Below are 16183 nucleotides of genomic sequence, written 5' to 3'. Positions count from 1 at the left end.
CCCCACCCCTCCACCCTCTTCCCGGCACCCCAGGGGCCCCTCCTGGTTTCAAACTTTCTCACCTGGCAACTTGGAGAACTAATAGAAAGTTCTGGAAGAATCTTGGTTGCAAATCAGGGTCTCTGGGGTGACAGAGCTCTTCTCTCTTGGGTGCCCGAAGCTTAGGTCCAACCTAGCCCCCCAGGGAGGGCACTTTGTCGCTCAAGCCTTTGGGAATGTCGGTGGCGGGAACACAGGTCCCCTTCAGGGGCAGCGGCCCGGACAGGCCTCAGAACCAGCACTTGACAGATCTGAGCAGGCAGCTTTGGAGATCTGAAGCGCTCAGAGAGCCAGCTCCCTGCCAGCGCTGGGCGAGACCCTCCTCCCCGGAGCCCACGTTGCCTGCAGGGAGCTGAGCCTCACTTACCAGCTCTGTGAGCACCGGCTGTGCGCCCGCCTCCGGCTACGGAGGGAACAGATGGCGTAGATCCTGTTTCCCTGCAGCTCACCTTCCAGCGAGGAGGTGAGAAGAGAAAGTGTGTCGTTTAGTGAGAAGCACCAAATGGAGAAAGGAGGCAGTGGGGGGCAGGAGTGCAGAGGAGGGGGCAGTTTTAGAGGTGGCAGTCAGGGAAGCCTCCCCCCAAGAAGGGACATTTATAGAGAGACCTCCAGGTGCCACGAGGGAGCTTGGATGATCAGGGGAAGGGAAGGGTGTTTCCGGCAGATAGAATGGCGGGTGCAAAGGCCCTGGGGCAGGAGCATGCTGATGCGCTCAGGAAGCAAACACACATGCACAGCTGGAGCTGAGGGGAAGGGCGGAGGAGGAGAGGGTAGGGTCAGCTTCTGCTCTGAGGAAGCCAGGAGGCATTGGTGGCTCTGAGCACAGGCTTGGCTTCCATGTTTCTGGGGCCCCTCCGGCCCCTGGGATTCCAGGGTGGAGGGAATGAGGGCTTCTGGAGTGATGCAGAGAGGTGAGCTGGTGAGGACCGGGGAGGTGAGATCCTGCATGGTCTGGTGCATTCTTGAGGAAGCGCCCCCCGGCTTTGCTTGGGGGTGGGGTGGGCGCTCAGGGAGGTCAGAGCTGCCTTGCTAGTAGTTGGCCTGAGCAGCTGGGCAGGTGGAGAGGTCCCTGTGGCGATGGAGACACCGGCTGTCCCCGGAGCCCGGTGCTTGCAGAGGCCGGGTCCCTCCCCACCACGGGGCCTGGCATGGGCTCTGACTCTCCTCTGCTTCAAGAAAAAAATGGTTCAGTGCTGCGTTTCAGTCTGAAAAGTAATGAATCAGGTTTTAATTTGGAGTGCACAGCGCGCTCGAAGGCTGGTGTCCCCGGTGAGGCCGGGTGGCCGGCTTTCCGCAGTCGTGGGACCTGCAGCGCCCAGGCCGTCACTCCTGAAAACCAGCGCGGCTTCTGGGGACGGGCTGGGCCCTCAGTGACCCAGCCTCCACCCCCCGCCCCTGCCCCCACTTCCCACCCCACGGCTCTCCCCCAGGGCATAGACCCCTTCCTCGGCGCTGCTGGTTAACTCGGTCGCGGGTCTGGACTGTGGAGTGGCTCTGCTTGTGGGGCTTGGGATCCGGATCCTCTCTCAGGGGCCACAGTGTCCACCTCGGGGCCTGCTGTGCTTGGCGCCGTGAAGCCACAGCCCGGCGGCCGCGCTTCTCTAAACTTTACTTGGGGCCCAGCCGGGACAGGAGGCCCTCAAGGGTCTGCGACTCTGACTCGGGGACCAGACGACCGGACGGCTGTCAGTGGGCAGGGGCGGGGGCCCGGGCTGCACCTCCAGCCTCCAGAGGCTTCCTTAAAACACCGACCCCTGGGCTCCACCCTGGAGGGGTACACCCGTGGGGGGCAGGGCGCCGGCACCCCGCAAATGCCCAGGAGCAGAGCCAGGGTGGGGGGCCTGGCCGGGGCTCGGTGGGCTGCACTCCGGCTGGTTTGGGCTTCTGGGGGGCGTTGTTTGTCTTTGCTTCTGGAGTCTTGACTCACGGAGAGGAAGGCTGGGCTTGAAAACTTGCCACACAGTCTGTAGCAGTCACACGTTTCTAAACCTATTTGCTCTAAGCTCTTAAGTTAAACCTCGGGACCCCGATGATTACAGTTATAAATCTAATCCGGTAAGAACACTTACCTCCCCTTTCCCTCTGATTAATGTTTGATTAACTCGGGTTGAACAGATTAAATGCCGTTAAACAACAATCAGTTCCATTTCTGCCTTGAGTTAATTAAATTCCCTTGGATCTTTTAAAATGACACTTACAGATATAATCTGTTTACTCTCCTGCTTCAGCCCTTTGAAGGTCCGGATATCACAGCAGAAATCCCTTCACCCCAGGTGCTTGGAAAGTTCTAGCGTATCTGATCCCTGGAACGTCTACCACACCTCAGATTCTCCGAAGCATTTCAGAAATGTTTGCCGTTCTCTTTAATTCTCTGACACAGACTAATTTTAAATAGAAAATTTAGAGTCAACCTTCAATCATGCCTGTTAGAAACGGAAGCAGGAGGCTACGCCGGCAGGTTTTTTAGTACGCTGACTTTTCTCAACTGTGCTGGTCATCGGACACGGATCCTTCACTAACGATCCCCATCCTCGCGTGGGGAGCGAGCTCAGTGTGGGCCGTGCTCCGGGCTGGGAGCCCCGGGGAGGCCGCCGCGGGTCTGCGCACACACACAGGGGGTCCTAGGAGCCGTCGGCACGCGCGGCAGACTCCAAGGGGGCCAGGGAGCCGGGCTGCGGCTGTCCCCTGCGGCTACGGCTGGGTAGGGGGAGTGGGAGCCCAGGGAGCTGTGGGGCGGGGGACAGCGCTGGGGAAGCCCCATCCAGCTAGGGTTGCAGGGACAGCAAGGTGTCCGTGCAGGACCAGCAGGATGCTCCTAGTACTTTCTGCTCCCTCTCTCCTTCCAAGGCAAGCCCAGCTGGGTTGAGGGCAGGAGGGTCTGCACGACCCTGAGGACCCCCCCCTGCTCAGAGCAGAGCCCCCTCCAGGGCCCTCCCCGGGGGTAGAGGGAGGTCAAGCCAGCCCAGCGGGCCAGGCAGGGAATGTCAGCCTGCGGTTGGGAGGACCGGCAAGGGCTGTGGCTTCCGAGGGGCCTGCGGGTTCGGGCAGAAGCTGGCCTGGGGGACAGGACAGGGAGGGAGAAACAGAGCAGAGAGGTCCGGGCGTGAGGTCACACAGGGGCCGGGGCTTGGACAAACCCATTCCCAGAGGAAGCGGGGAGGGCAGGCTGAGCTCCCCACACCGGTGTGATGTGGTTCTCCCAAGACCAGGGGTCCACGATGCCAGGAACCAGGTCCTGCACGGATAGTGACCCCTGGGAGCCCACGGAGCTGAGCGGAGCCGGGCAGGAGGGCGGGGAGGAGCTGTACCTGGATGTCACCGTGACAGCACGTCGTCCCTGAGAATCCGGCAGGTCAGGGAACGGGGGAGGAGCTGCGTCCCATGAGGGAGGCTCTCCCGGAGGACAGGCGGAGTGCGGCGTGTTGGGGAACCGCCGCACGGGGACGCCCTGCTGGGAAGGGGGCGCCCAGCAGAGGCGACCGCAGGGAGGGGGTGTCTGCACTGTGACGTCCAGAAGTGGGGTTGATGTGTGGCAAACGCAAGGACACGTGTGTGACAGAGAAGGGCAGAGCACCCCGGCCCACAGGTGACAGCCAGCAGCCGCTGCTGGTGTTGGTGTTGGGAGGTGGGAAGGGCGGCTCTCACCTGCGTGGCCGACGGGGCAGGGGAGGCGGGTGTTAGCATGGACAGGAGCCCTCTGGGACCTTTGAAGAGGGGTGTCAGCATGAGGAGACCCCAGTGCCCAGCTGTGCTCGGGCCCCAGTGCTGTGACCATGGGTGGGACCGGAACGTCCCCCACCTCGCTGTCCACTTTGCATGGTGGACTCTGGACTCGGGGCTGTGCAGGTCCTGCCGGGTGTGGGGAGGGCTCTGGGGCACCGCTGCCGGGGGGCCTCGGGCCGGTTCGCAGAGGGAGGTGACGTGGCGTGGACGCGGAGCGGATACGGATACGAGTACAGTGTAGACGCACGAGCAGACGCCAGCGTAGATGCTAGACGCGGGTGTGCTCACACAGCACAGCTTCACGTGTGTTACGCAGTTTTTCACGTACAAACCGCGTGGACGGGTGCGTTCATACGTGTTCCTTTTTACTTCTGTTGCTGCGGGGTTCAAGGTAGCTTCCCGGGTAACACGAACATCCCAGCCGGACGAGGTAGATTATATAGATTATATATAGATTATATAATTTATGAGGTAAATTATATACACATGACGCAAGCCAGTGGGAGGACCCAGGTGCAGACAGGCCTGCTGCAGGGGTCCCGAGTCACGCCTGCCCAGCACCTCCACAGTCGGGACGCAGTGGACGCCACTGGCTGCTGGTGGGGTCGGGACAGTGGTTCACCTGCTCCCGCCACCAGCCTGGGGCCCCAGCCCTGTCCCCAGGTTTAGAGCAAGGTCTGCCCCAAAACCCGCCCGCCATGGGCCTAAGACGGGCACAGAGAGGTGAGGGCAGGGTGACCAGCACACTCCCTCTGTGTCCCCAGAGCAGGAACCTGCCACTGTCCCCATGAGATGCTGACGGCTGGGAGTGGGGGGCGGGGCGGGGTTATCTCTGAAAGCCTCACCCTGTCCCCCTTATCTGCTCCCTACACAAGCCCTCAGAGCCCCAGGGCTCCCCACGCCCTGAGAACAAAGTCCAAACGGGATCCACAGGCTCCCCCCCAACACCCGCCCACCTTGGCGCACAGTCAGCCGCCCGGCCTCCCCTCCCGCAGCCAGGCCCGGCTGGCCCCTCTGGAGGGTTCCCTTCCGGCCCTGCTGCTTCCAAACCCAGCTCTCGGCCCCACAGCATGTTCCTCCCCATGACATAGCTCTGTCCGTGGCCCCTCGCTGACACCTCCCCCTGCCCACCCCGCTGGACTAGGACTAGGTCCGGGAAGGCCAGGCCTGCTCCTGTCTCATTCGCTGCCTATTGGCTGCTGCGGGTGACCCCGTAAGTCCGGGTCCCATGCCCTTGTGAATGAGCACAGGAATCACCTGGGAGGGAGAGGGCCTCTCTGCGACCTGCTGGACGCCAGAGCCTGGGGTGGGGACACGTCGAGGAAAAGCGAGCTGTCCTTTTGTGGAACAATTTCTTATGGGTGTCTCCCAGACAGTCCCAGGTGCTAAGGATTCCGCAGGGTCTCTGCCGACCCGAGGCCTGTGTATCCAGTGCAGGGCATGCTATCTGTGGCGTCTGTGGAAAAACACGGGCAGGGGAGGGACGGCCAGTTGTCGGTTTACGTGGGATAGTCTGGGCAGGAACGCCACATCTGAGCAGGTGTGAAGGGGAGCGGAAGCAAGCCAGGCAGCTGAGGGGAAGGCATTCCCAACGGAGGGCGGCACGTGCAAAGGCCCCGAGGCAGGAGCGTGCCTGGCAAGCATGTGGCCCTCATGGCAGAGACCGCAGGCAGCCCCATGACCCCGTGGTCTTCCTCCTGCCTTCTGGCGCAGATGCACCTTGCAGCCACACTGTTTCTGGCCCGTCCTTGGCAAGGTGGCCATGGAGCACGGCCCACCCAGAGGAGTAATTCTGTGGTCCTAGGGCCACACTCCCCTTCTGTGACTGTGGAAATGCCAGCAGTTCCTCCCCTAATGTGAGAGTCCACGAGGCCATTAGGGGACATGAATCCATAGCCTCCGTTAGGCTAATAAAGTTCAAGCCAAAACCAAGCAGTGTGTGTCCCAGCTGGGAGAGCCATGGCAGAAGGCAAGCTGGAAATCGTCGCCTATTTGGAGACTCTTGGACTCGCTGCTTCTCTGTGGTGTTACGGGAAAGCCTTCACAGTGCTGGGCGCGTCACCGCACCTTCAGACCCGGCCTTTTCAGTGGGACGTGGGTGTCAAACCCCTGGGGGCTGGGTGGCAGGCCTTTCCTTGTCATCCCAGAGGGGAGTTAGATATGCTCCTGTCTTGCCAGAGCGGCGGAGCGTTGCGGTCACTCCAGGAGGGCTCAGGGGATGTGTGACCACACTGCCGCCGGACGTCAGAGGGGTGCAGGGAGCGCTTGGGGCCAGTTCTGGATACTCCTCCGTGGGCAGCGAGCACAGGCGAGTGTGGGGAGCCGACAGTGAAGTCCTGCTCTAGCGGCTTTCAGGAAGGGCTTGCTCTAGTTGCAAGCGGTGGGTCTGCCTAGCACAGTGAGGGTGCCTTCCTGCTCCCCACAGCCCACGGGACCCGGTCCACGGTCCACTCCCTGCTGCCTGCCAGGTCCCCCTGAGCAGAGGGTCAGACCTTGGGGCCAGGGGAGCACCTCCGTCCACTTGGACATCTCGGTGGGAAAACCCTCCAGAGAGCCCTCTGCCAGCCAGCCGGCCGCCCTCTCTCTGAGCTTCTCCATCCGTCACGGGCAGGTGTGGTAGGACCACCCTCCAGGGCTGGCAGGGATTTGGTGAAACGGAAGCTCACAGCACCTGAACGAGGCTCACAGCGACTGTAACAGTGATGACACACGGTGCATTTGGAGCACAGGTTCCCCCTCCTTCAGAAAACCAGCTCTTGTTAGAAAAACCCTGAAGTAAGCAAACCAGGACAGAAGGAAAGTCACGGTAGTTCCTGCCGGCGCCCAGAGGCGGCGTCCTTTCAGAGACGGTTTACCTATGTGGGAGCGTCGCCTGCGGATGCGCGCGCACACGCGGGAACACTACCCCCCCCCCCATGCCGTCATAGTCGCAGGCCTGTGACAGCGCCGGGCTCACTGCCCAGGGCTCCTGGGCTTCCCGCGCGCGCTCCAGACCGTCCGTGGGCTCTGCTACCTTGCGCCGCACAGACGTCCGTGCCCGGTGTCCGCTTCACGGCTCAGCCGCTCCCCCAGGATGGACATCTGGAGACAGGATCGCTGCCGGACGGAATGCCCGTTTTCAGGGCATTTGATAGCTCTTCCCAAATCCCCGACCTGTCCCTACTGCCCTGTGTCTGTGTGTCCGTCTCTGTACACATCTTCTCAGCCACGGCGCGTGAGGGAGAGAGTCTCCAGGCCTCAACAGGACACAGCTCTAATGAAGTAAATACTGTTACTTTTCCCGCCAAGATGGCAGGCACAAAGGAAACGTCTTTGTTGGCTTAATTTGTATTTTCCCTTGCTAGTGAGCACGGACCGTTTTCGTACATGTGTTGACCGTATGTTTCTTCCTTGGCCAGTGGGTTCTGACGGCGTTCCTTGTTTCCCGTTGATTTTAGGGACACTGGCCCCGTGCGGGGTGATGCAGGGGCTGTCCCGTCCGCCCCTTGTGCCGCTGGCCTCTCGCAGACAGAGACCCTGTCGGCACGCGTGTCCCCCGTCCTCAGCGTCTTCCCCGTCCCTCTCGGAGAGGCCTGTCTGAGCCGCCCGGCCGCACCCGCACCTCTGACACCTGCAGTCCCTCCTGCACAGTAAAGGTTGAATCCCCGTAGGATGGATGTTCTGTCCGAGCAAGGCTGTGATCTTTCCTTCTGTTGTTTGAAAGTAGCAGCCCCGGGCTTCTCACCGCGCTCATCAAACACGCCACCCTTCCCCGCCGCCGGGCAGGGCCACCTTTGCAAAACCCCAGTGCCATCGGGGCACGCACACCTGTCCCCTCACTCCCGCGTCGTGGGTCAGGCGGTACCGGTGAGTATGTCCTTCCCTGTCATCGCCATAGAGTTTCCGTGGCTCTGACCTTGTGTTCTCTTTCACGGGGATGTTAGAAACACGGAGCCTCTCCTGCTCTGTCTGTGCACCCCGTGAGCTTGCCGGCAGTCAGCACGCCCGCAGGAGTGGCCAGGGGACCGTCTGGGTCCCTGACCCCCTCGCGCCCGTGCATTCCTTGACCCGTCTTCTCCTCGGGTCCTGGTAGACGCCGTGGACCACGGCTGACGTCTTTTCGCAAATACGGAGAATGCCGGGGTTCCTGGCACGTGACCTCATGGTCCGGGGGTCCAGTCGCATAGCTGGGGGGGCCGACCCTACCCTGTTGGGCCCTGCGTCCTGGGTGATCGCCTCAGCCCCATGTCCAGTGAACGATTGCTCTCTTCAGCCCTGTCCAGACGACTGTGCAGGCCCCTGTTTCCGTTGCGCTGAGGGTGCGTTGCATGTGTGCGGCACGTGTGTCCCTGCTGGTCACCTGCGGCCGCTCGTAGACTGTGTGTTTTGACTCGTGCTCTCCTCTCCCCGTGGCTGGTTCCCCGCCTCCGTCCTCTCTGGAAGGCCTCACGGTCTGCGCACGTCCCCCTCCGCTGGTTCCCTCTCCTCCGTGAACCCCATCTGGGGTTGGGGGCTGACTCCTCTGGGCTTGGGCTTTCCTTGTGCGTTCGGCACGTCTGAGATCCCGGCTCTCACGGGCATCGTACCTTCGTGTTTGCCTGTCCTTGCGTGGACGTCCCGGATTACTGGTGCCGGCCCCGCAGGCCCCGGCGCGAAGCCGAGGGGCTTGGCTCTCACCCCCAGACCCGCGGCCGGCTGTCGCACGCGTCTCCTGGTTCCCGGGGCCGTGCGTCTCTGCTTCCTCCTGTCTCACCGGGTCTGGCTGCCGCCGGGGAGCAGCTTCTGGTCACAGTCAGGCGCCCAGCCCAGCCCCAGGCCTCACGCGGGGCCCCGCACTCCGTCCCCGGCCGTCCGTGAGGCTCAGGCGCCCGCGCCCCACAGCTCCAGCCCCCGCTCGCCGGCCTGTGTCTGCTCCTTCCGCGGGGCGGGGAGCCATGTGTGCTTTTAGCTTTTAAATGACGTCGCTACCGTTTCCGCGTGTCTGGGGGAGGCGGGGAAGAGCGCCGCGTCCGTGGGGTTCTCCCTACCTCCTCCGATATTTCATCAGCTACGGGGGGCTCAGACTTGGGCCGGTGCAGGGGCACGACCCAGGAGGCACGGCCTCACCCCTGCTGGAGGACAGAACGTGCGAGGACACGCAGCCCCATCCTAGAAACTGTCCATGGAACAGAGGACCGTGCCCAACGCCCAGGGTACCCAGAGGCCAGGCGGAGGGGAGGGAGGCCCTTAGCACAGCTGCCCCCAAACTCCAGGAACATCAGAATCCCCCGGAGGCCTTGTTAAAACGCAGCCCGCCGGCCCAGGCCCACCCCAGAGTTTTCGATTCGGAGGTCTGCAGCGGCGACCACCCCCATCTCCAGGGCACCCCAGGCAAGGCTGCCCCCACCAGCCTGGGGGTCCCACTTTAAGAGCCACTCGTTTGGAAGTAAGGCAATCTTGTTTTGTTTTGTTTTATTTTAACTTCTCGTTTGTTTGGGGTGTTTGACACGTTCAGGGAAACAGTGGGACCTTGGAATGAAGGCCCCGCTCAGAAGCTTCTGGGGTCTGGCGCCGGGAACGGGACTCGGGAGCACCTGTGTCGGGGCATGTATGTGGATACACAGATCATCCCCGAGAGAGACGTTTTCTTATAAAAAATGGATGGATTGAGCCCAGCTAGGCCCTGGGAGGTGGGGCTTGTCCGTCCGGCCCTGAAGCTGGACTGCTCCTACAGAGTGAGGTTCCTGGTGACGAGGGCAGGCGTCGGCCCATGGCTGGGTTGGGCCCACACTGTAAGGACATCGAGCAGAGTATAGATTTTTGAAATTAGATTCAGATGCAAAATCTGCAGAAATCATACACGCAGTTTTCTCCTGAGTATGAGGCCGTGTTTGTTTGTTGGGGGGGGAGATTCCGCACGACCAAAAGGAAGATGGCGGCCGGGCATCTGGTGGCTTTGCACCGGTGAGATGTCCTAGGGGGCCGGATGCCTTGTTCCTGCCCACTTCCAGCCTTTGGCCTGGAGGTCTGGGCTGGGAGGCAGGGCTTGCTTTCCTCTCTGCTCGTGGGCCGTCTTCATGCACAGCCGTGCACCGTACCCGGATATCCGGCCTGGTTGTTTGGACCAAGGCAGATGGAGGGGGGGTGGTAAGTGGAGGGTAGATGGTGGACGGATGGACGGACAGGTGGACGGATGGACGGATGGGTAGACGGGTAGATGGGGGGCCGTGGGAGGACAGGAAGTGGACGGATGGCTGGTGGCTGGCTGGGTGAACGAATGGTTGCGGACGGACAAGTAGGGGGAGCACGTGGGCAAAGACGTGTCCTTAGGAGGGTGAATGGCGTGCTCTCAGTGTCGCCGGGAGGGAGGGCTCAGAAAGTCCTTCCCACCTGAGCTCACATCAGGGCGCACGGAGACGCACTCCGCCCAGCCTTGGCTTGGACGCTGCGTGTATCTGCACACACGGTGGCGCAGCCCAGAGCAAGGGACGGGTTTTATCCCTGAAAGCCCCTTCTGTGTCACCTGCACATCCTCTGAGAAAGAGGTGAGCATCTTGGGCAGGTCACGGATGAAGCCCAATGACTTCCGTTCTGTCACAGTGGCTGGGAAGGTGCCGGGCCCACCTGGGTCTACAAACCCCAGTGCCTTTGTGTGGCATTTCCTCCCAAGTGCAATCTCCATGGGCTGGACCCTTCCCACTGCTTTCTGCGAGGTCACAGGGCAGATCCTGATGGAGGAGACCTGGGGGCCTGACCGACGGTGCTGCTCTCAGGCCCAGGCTGCTCTGAGTATCCAGGAGCTGCTCTGCCCCCCACCCAGCTTCAACACCAACTGCTCTTCCCCTGGACCCCCCTTCCGGAACCCCCTCCCACTGTACCCCTAGGAGTTCAGTTTGGCCAGAGCTGGTTGCCTGTGACCAGCATTTCCAATCAGGTCTTCCCGGAGAGGTGGTGAGGCCTGTGAGGGCCACTGTGAGTCAGGGGCAGGGGCGTCGGGACCCCTACTGCCCCGCCCCCTGCTGAGACCACAGCGATGCTGCACAGGGCCAGCTCGGAAGGCCTCGAGAGTCACAAGTCTCCAAGGAGGCCCCGACCCCCTAGCTCCAGCCTCCCTGCTGCCGCTGTGCTGTTACGTAGGGCGGCCTCTGTTCCCAGAGGCCGGTGAGCTGGGCCCAGGGCTCCCATGCTGCCCAGAGAATGCAGAGGCCCCGGTGGCCTCCTGGGTGTCCACTCTGAGGGGCAGGAGGGCTGCTCCCGCTGGGGCTGAGACAGACACAGGAAGGGCCAGGAGGGGTGAGTGTGCACGTGTGTGCGTGTGAGTGTGGGTGTGCCTGAGTGGCCGGTCAGGGGTGAGGCTTGGACTACAGGATACTGAATTCCTCCCACAGACTCTGACGGCTAGCAACGTCTGGGGCTCCTGTCCCCAGCTGGCCGACTGCAGCTCTCCGGACGCCCTGCTCTGTGAGCTTGGGCCGAGGTGTCCCTTCTCGGGTCAGCTCAGGGCGGGTGAGGACGGGCAGGGCTCCCTGAGAAGTGCAGGATCACTGAGCAGCGGGTGCCGTGCTCCTGGCTGTGGGGCGGCCGCACGCAAATTAAAGGAAGTCGGGGTCCAGAAAACATCTCACGGCGGGCACAGCCTCCTCCCAGCGCCCTACAGGCCAGGGCAGAGCCACGCCGCGGTGCCCGTCTGCCCTTTCCGCGCCGGCGCAGGAAGCCCTGGCCTTCAGAGAGCGGGGCCCTCCACGAAAGTGTCATTTTGATCATAGGGGCACGGAGAGAACAGAGAACCAAGCAGGAGACAGGGCACCTCGCTTCAGGTGTTGCCTGTGTCCCGATGCGCGGGCACCGCGACGGCCAGACCCCGTGGGCTGCATCCCAGCCCTGCGGGCTCACACCACCCGGCGGTGGCAGCGGGGCCCATCTGAGCCCCGTTACCTGGCATCTGTGCTGACCCCTCACAGTTTCCGGGCTTTGAAGCAGTAAAAGTCCTCGCCTGCAAGGGCAGAGGACAGCTCTGGAACCCTCCATCAGACACGGGCTCGACGTTGGAGGAGCTCTGATCTGGGGGTGTCGAGGGCGTCCCCCGCCCCCGAGCAGCTGTGGCAGCCCTGACACCTGGTCCTCCCCTCGTGTTTGCGGTTTCTGTTTGGGTGCCAATTAAGCAAGCTGATTGAAGTAATTAGTGGTTGGGGCGCGAGATGGGTGTGACGGTCACATCCAGCCCCTGCGACTCTGCCCCTCCGTTCTGGGTGAAGAGGCAGCTTTGGGGGTCACGCAATAGTTCTGGCTCCCTGTCCCCCCTCTGCCCATGAAGCTGCCGTGTGACCTTGGACCCGTCTCATGACCCCACAGTACCTCGGTAATGAGAACGACATTAACCCTCACGGCACCTCCCGGCAGCACGTCCTCGTCCAGCTTCCTGTGTCGGGAACGCAGGGACAGAAAACCCCCTGCGGGAGGCTGGGCAGGGTGGGGATCCAGGCCTCCCACAAAGCTCACAGCTGATAGGCTCTAGCTTTCCGTTGGCCATCCTTGGTGTATAGACCCCGAGCCTCGTGTGGGCTGCCTCATGGCCACAAGACGGCCGCCACCCCCTGGACCTCTCGTCCACAAACCATAGCCTCCCTAAAAGCCCCGCCTTATCTCAAAGGCCAGAACGGTCTGGCAGGTCCCCTCTAGCCACAGGGGGGACAGGAACATGCAGCTTGAGTCTGGGTCTGGAGCCTCCACATAGAAATGCCCCCACCGACCCTACCCGACCTCCTGCCCCCCAGAAGTTGCCCGTGGGGTCATGCCCAGAACCCCCGGCCAGAGCTCGCCTACTCACTTCCTGCACACGGTGTCCTGGCTCGGGGGCCACACAGCACCCTGCCACGGCACCCTTCCCTCCCTCCGAGGCCAGTTTCACCCAACAAAGTCGTGGGGAGCGGAAGGGCCCTGAACTCCCCACAGAGCCCACATGAGCCGTCCTCACGTGACTAAAGCTTGAAGCCACGGAGCCAGATGAGGCAAGGCCCGTCCAGCCGTCCCGACCGTTCATTGAACAACCGTTCCCTGAGCCCCGGCCGTGGTACAAGTTGTGTTCTGAGAGTGGCAGGTGGGGTGGTCCTGAAGCTCACACATTAGTGGGAAGGACAGACCAGGGGAGCCAGGAGCCCCGAGGGGCTGCAGCTTCAGATGGGAGGGTGCGGAAGGCGCCACGAAGGGCGGCATCTGAGCAAAGCCTTGTGGGCAGCCTGGTGCAGAAATCAAGGGAGGGCATGCCGCCCGAGGGCACAGCAGGGGCACAAGCCCTGGGGCCATGGGGAGGGAGAGAGAGCGGTGAGGCTGGAGAGCCCCGGAGCCCCGGGAGCACAGGGCCAGCGGCAGGAACAGCAGCTGGGGCGTGGCGGTCCCTCCAGAGATGGGGGGAGGCGGCGGCCGCCGTAGGAGCGTGCAGGAAGCACGGCACTGTCCCTGCACCTCCATGCTGGCCTTCTGGAAGAGTCCTGGCTCACCGCATGTGCACCTGTGTTCCCAGCGTCCTGGCAGTCCAGCCGGAGGCGTGTGAGCAGAAGTGGTGTAAGTGCCCCCTCCACGTCCTCCTGGCACCAGGCTGTGGAAGCAGGACACAGGGCCGGCCTCTCATCCCGTCGCTCAACACAAAGAAGCGAACTTGAGCCCACGCCCTTGTCCCAGGGGCAGGGTCTGCACCAGCATCATGAAGGAGCTGTGCCCTGGGCTTGCACGGGCTGCAGAGGGGCGGTGCGGGCAGGCTGGGAGCCAGCAGGGAGACACGGTGGTGACTGCGTGCTGGGAATTCGTGCGTCTGCGAGCCCAGACCGTGAGGATCCCATAGCCTGCCCCCGACAGGTAGGGCATCCGACCTGCCCAGACGTGACGCGGTCCGGCTGTGGGTGACATCAGGAGGGCCCCGTCCTCAGCTGTGGGGTTCCCCTCCTTTCTCCAGTTCCTGAAGGTGACGTCAGGCGAGGCAGGAGGCGGGGGTCCGCTGTCCTTGTGCCTGAACAAGGACAGGGCTCTGTGGTGAGGAGAGGCAGCCTGGAAAGGCGTCAGGAAGGTCAGGCGGCGGAGACAAGACAGACAAGGGCAGGCGTCGAGGGCGTCGCGGGGGAGGCTCTGCAGGGGGTTCTGTAGTCGAGGGAGCAGCTGTAAGGGTGCTTGAGGCAGGGTTCTGTGGTGCGTGCTGCATCGCGGTGGGTGGGGAGGTTGACGCGCTCTTTTCAAACTAGACTGCGGTTTGTTTGGCAGGACGCAGCTGCTGGTGTGGAAGCCCCCTGGGACCAGGCCCGTGCACCGAACAGGCCTGGGGCTGGGGTGGGGGATGGAATTGGGTAGGAAACCCAGCGGGGTGGCAGCCCTGTGCCCAGGCTCTGGGGCGCTTAGCCTGAGGCCCTGGACAGCCCCTCTTGGGCCGTCTTCCTTGGAACAAGCCCAGGCTGGCGCCTTCTGGAACCCGTGTCCTGGGGCCTGTGAGCAGGGACGAGGACCACCCAGCCGCCCGGGTCTCCCCCTACAGGTGTGGCAGTGTGGCGGGAGTATGGAGGTGCTGCCCTGCTCCCGCGTGGCCCACATCGAGCGCACCAAGAAGCCCTACAACAATGACATCGACTACTATGCCAAGCGCAACGCCCTGCGGGCAGCCGAGGTGTGGATGGACAGCTTCAAGTCCCACGTGTACATGGCCTGGAACATCCCTATGACAGTACGCTGGGCAGGAGGGGGCAGGGCAGAGGGGGAGAGGGGCGGGGCTGGGGGAGAGGGTGGGGCCTAGGGCAGGGGGCGGGGCTGGGGAAGAGAGGCGGGGCCAAGGCGCACGGAGCGGGCTCGGAGAGCTGGAGGGGTTGGGGCCTGGGCACAGCTGAGCCCGCCAGAGAGCAGGCGCATGGCAGGCAGCCTGGGGTCCCCCTTGCCCCTGCCGGGAGTGGGCCCGGTCTAGGACAGGGCTCCCGGAGTGTGGGCCCAGCCGTTAGGTGCCCCATCACTCAACACATTTTTGTGTTGATTTTTGGTGAATGTTTGCCCTGGAACAAGGCACTGCCGATGGCTGGAAGTGAGGGTTGGCTCTTCCCAGCTCGCTGCACTTGGTGCTGACCCCACCACCTAGAAACGCACCCACAAATGTGTGGGCGAGGGAGCGCGCCCCCCACACAGCCGGTCCTGGGGCCTTGCGCAGCCCCAGCTGCCCGCCGGTCAGCCCGCACGTGGTGCGGGGGTCTCCTTGGGTTTTGCGGCCAATACATGTGAAAGAAAGTCTGCCACTTGGGCCTTTTCAAAGCACGTGGTCCCTAACACTGAGCACGTGCGAGCCGGACAGCCGTGGACATTACCTTGTTCCAAAGACCACCCCAGAAAGAGCTGCTGTGTGCAAGGAGCGGCTAGCTCCCGGTTCGCCCACTCCCAGGCCTCAGCAGCCAGCAGCCTGCTCTGTCTTTGGATGTGCCCGTTCTGGACGCAGCCCGTAGACGGATCCCTACAGCGTCGCCCCTATTGTGTCCGGCGTCTTCGCTGAGCCCCGGGTCCTCAGGGTCGGTCTCTGCGTCCTCGCTTCTTTTGTTCTGTGACCCACTCGCATTCCGGGGTGTGCATGGCCACCGTCGGTGGACCCCCGCACCTGCCGCAGACGCCAGGGTTTTGGTCCATGCAGGTTCGAGCCACACCTAGTTAGGGGTTGCTGTTTGGGCTTTTGCTTTACTTGGTGATCAACTGATTTCCCAAAGATAGCCCGTATTCTGGTTTTTCTTGGGAACCTAAAAGATGGGCTCCCCGCCCCCGTGACAGTAATGAGGGCAGGTGCTGAGAGGCGGCCCCTTATGTGGGGTGCCCCCCCCCGCACCCACTCCGCCACCAGCCCTCATGCACATGCTGCTTCCCGGGGACGGGCGGGTGCCAGGCTCCAGCTACCCCGCTGCGCCCATGCTGGAACTGACTTCTGGGTCAGCCCCAGTAAGAGCTCACCTTGTCAGACCCTGAGCACACCTGCGCATCTGTGCCCGTGCGCTCACCTGTCGACATGCGGAGCCTCAGACACGTACAGAAGTCACAGAAACAGCCCTGTCTGTTCTGTGCTTTTTTCTCTGCGCCTCCTAAGCCAGCTCACCACACCCCCGGCGGGGCGTGCCCAGCGTTTGGCTGAGGCTGCCAGGGCGCCAGGCTGGGCCGCCGGCTCACACCATCCCCCTGAGGAGGGACCAGCAGCTGCTCAAGCCTGACCTTCCCCATGGGCCCCTCACGCGGCAGTTTCTAGCCGATGAGGACTGGATGGAAACACGCACACATGTATCAGACACAGAAGGAAGGCTCACCATCTCTCGTAAAGCCTCATTGTCCACCAAGGGGACTGATTCCGAAATGTGCCCATTACTACTCAAAAGGGAACCCGGGTGCAGGCCTCATGTGGGGGAGGGGCCACCGGCTCGGAGCCAGAACCCAGCAGACGCCCTCCCACATCACATTCTCAGGG

General features: G+C 62.8%; 1 protein-coding gene across 4 annotated transcripts in view; it reads left to right on the top strand.

Annotated features, from left to right (window-relative positions):
- Window positions 1-16183, top strand: part of GALNT9 (polypeptide N-acetylgalactosaminyltransferase 9) — a 71592-nt gene that overhangs the window by 48157 nt on the left and 7252 nt on the right. For all 4 annotated transcript variants that reach the window (XM_032311543.1, XM_032311544.1, XM_032311546.1 and 1 more), the window contains one exon: window positions 14240-14425. In XM_032311543.1, the coding sequence (XP_032167434.1) occupies window positions 14240-14425 (186 nt within the window). The remainder of the gene's footprint in view (window positions 1-14239; window positions 14426-16183) is intronic.

This window comes from Mustela erminea, chromosome 13 (assembly GCF_009829155.1).
Source record: "Mustela erminea isolate mMusErm1 chromosome 13, mMusErm1.Pri, whole genome shotgun sequence".
Classification (NCBI taxonomy): domain Eukaryota; kingdom Metazoa; phylum Chordata; class Mammalia; order Carnivora; family Mustelidae; genus Mustela; species Mustela erminea.
The sequence above is the reverse complement of the archived record's forward strand: the minus strand, read 5'-3'. Positions and strand labels throughout refer to the sequence as shown.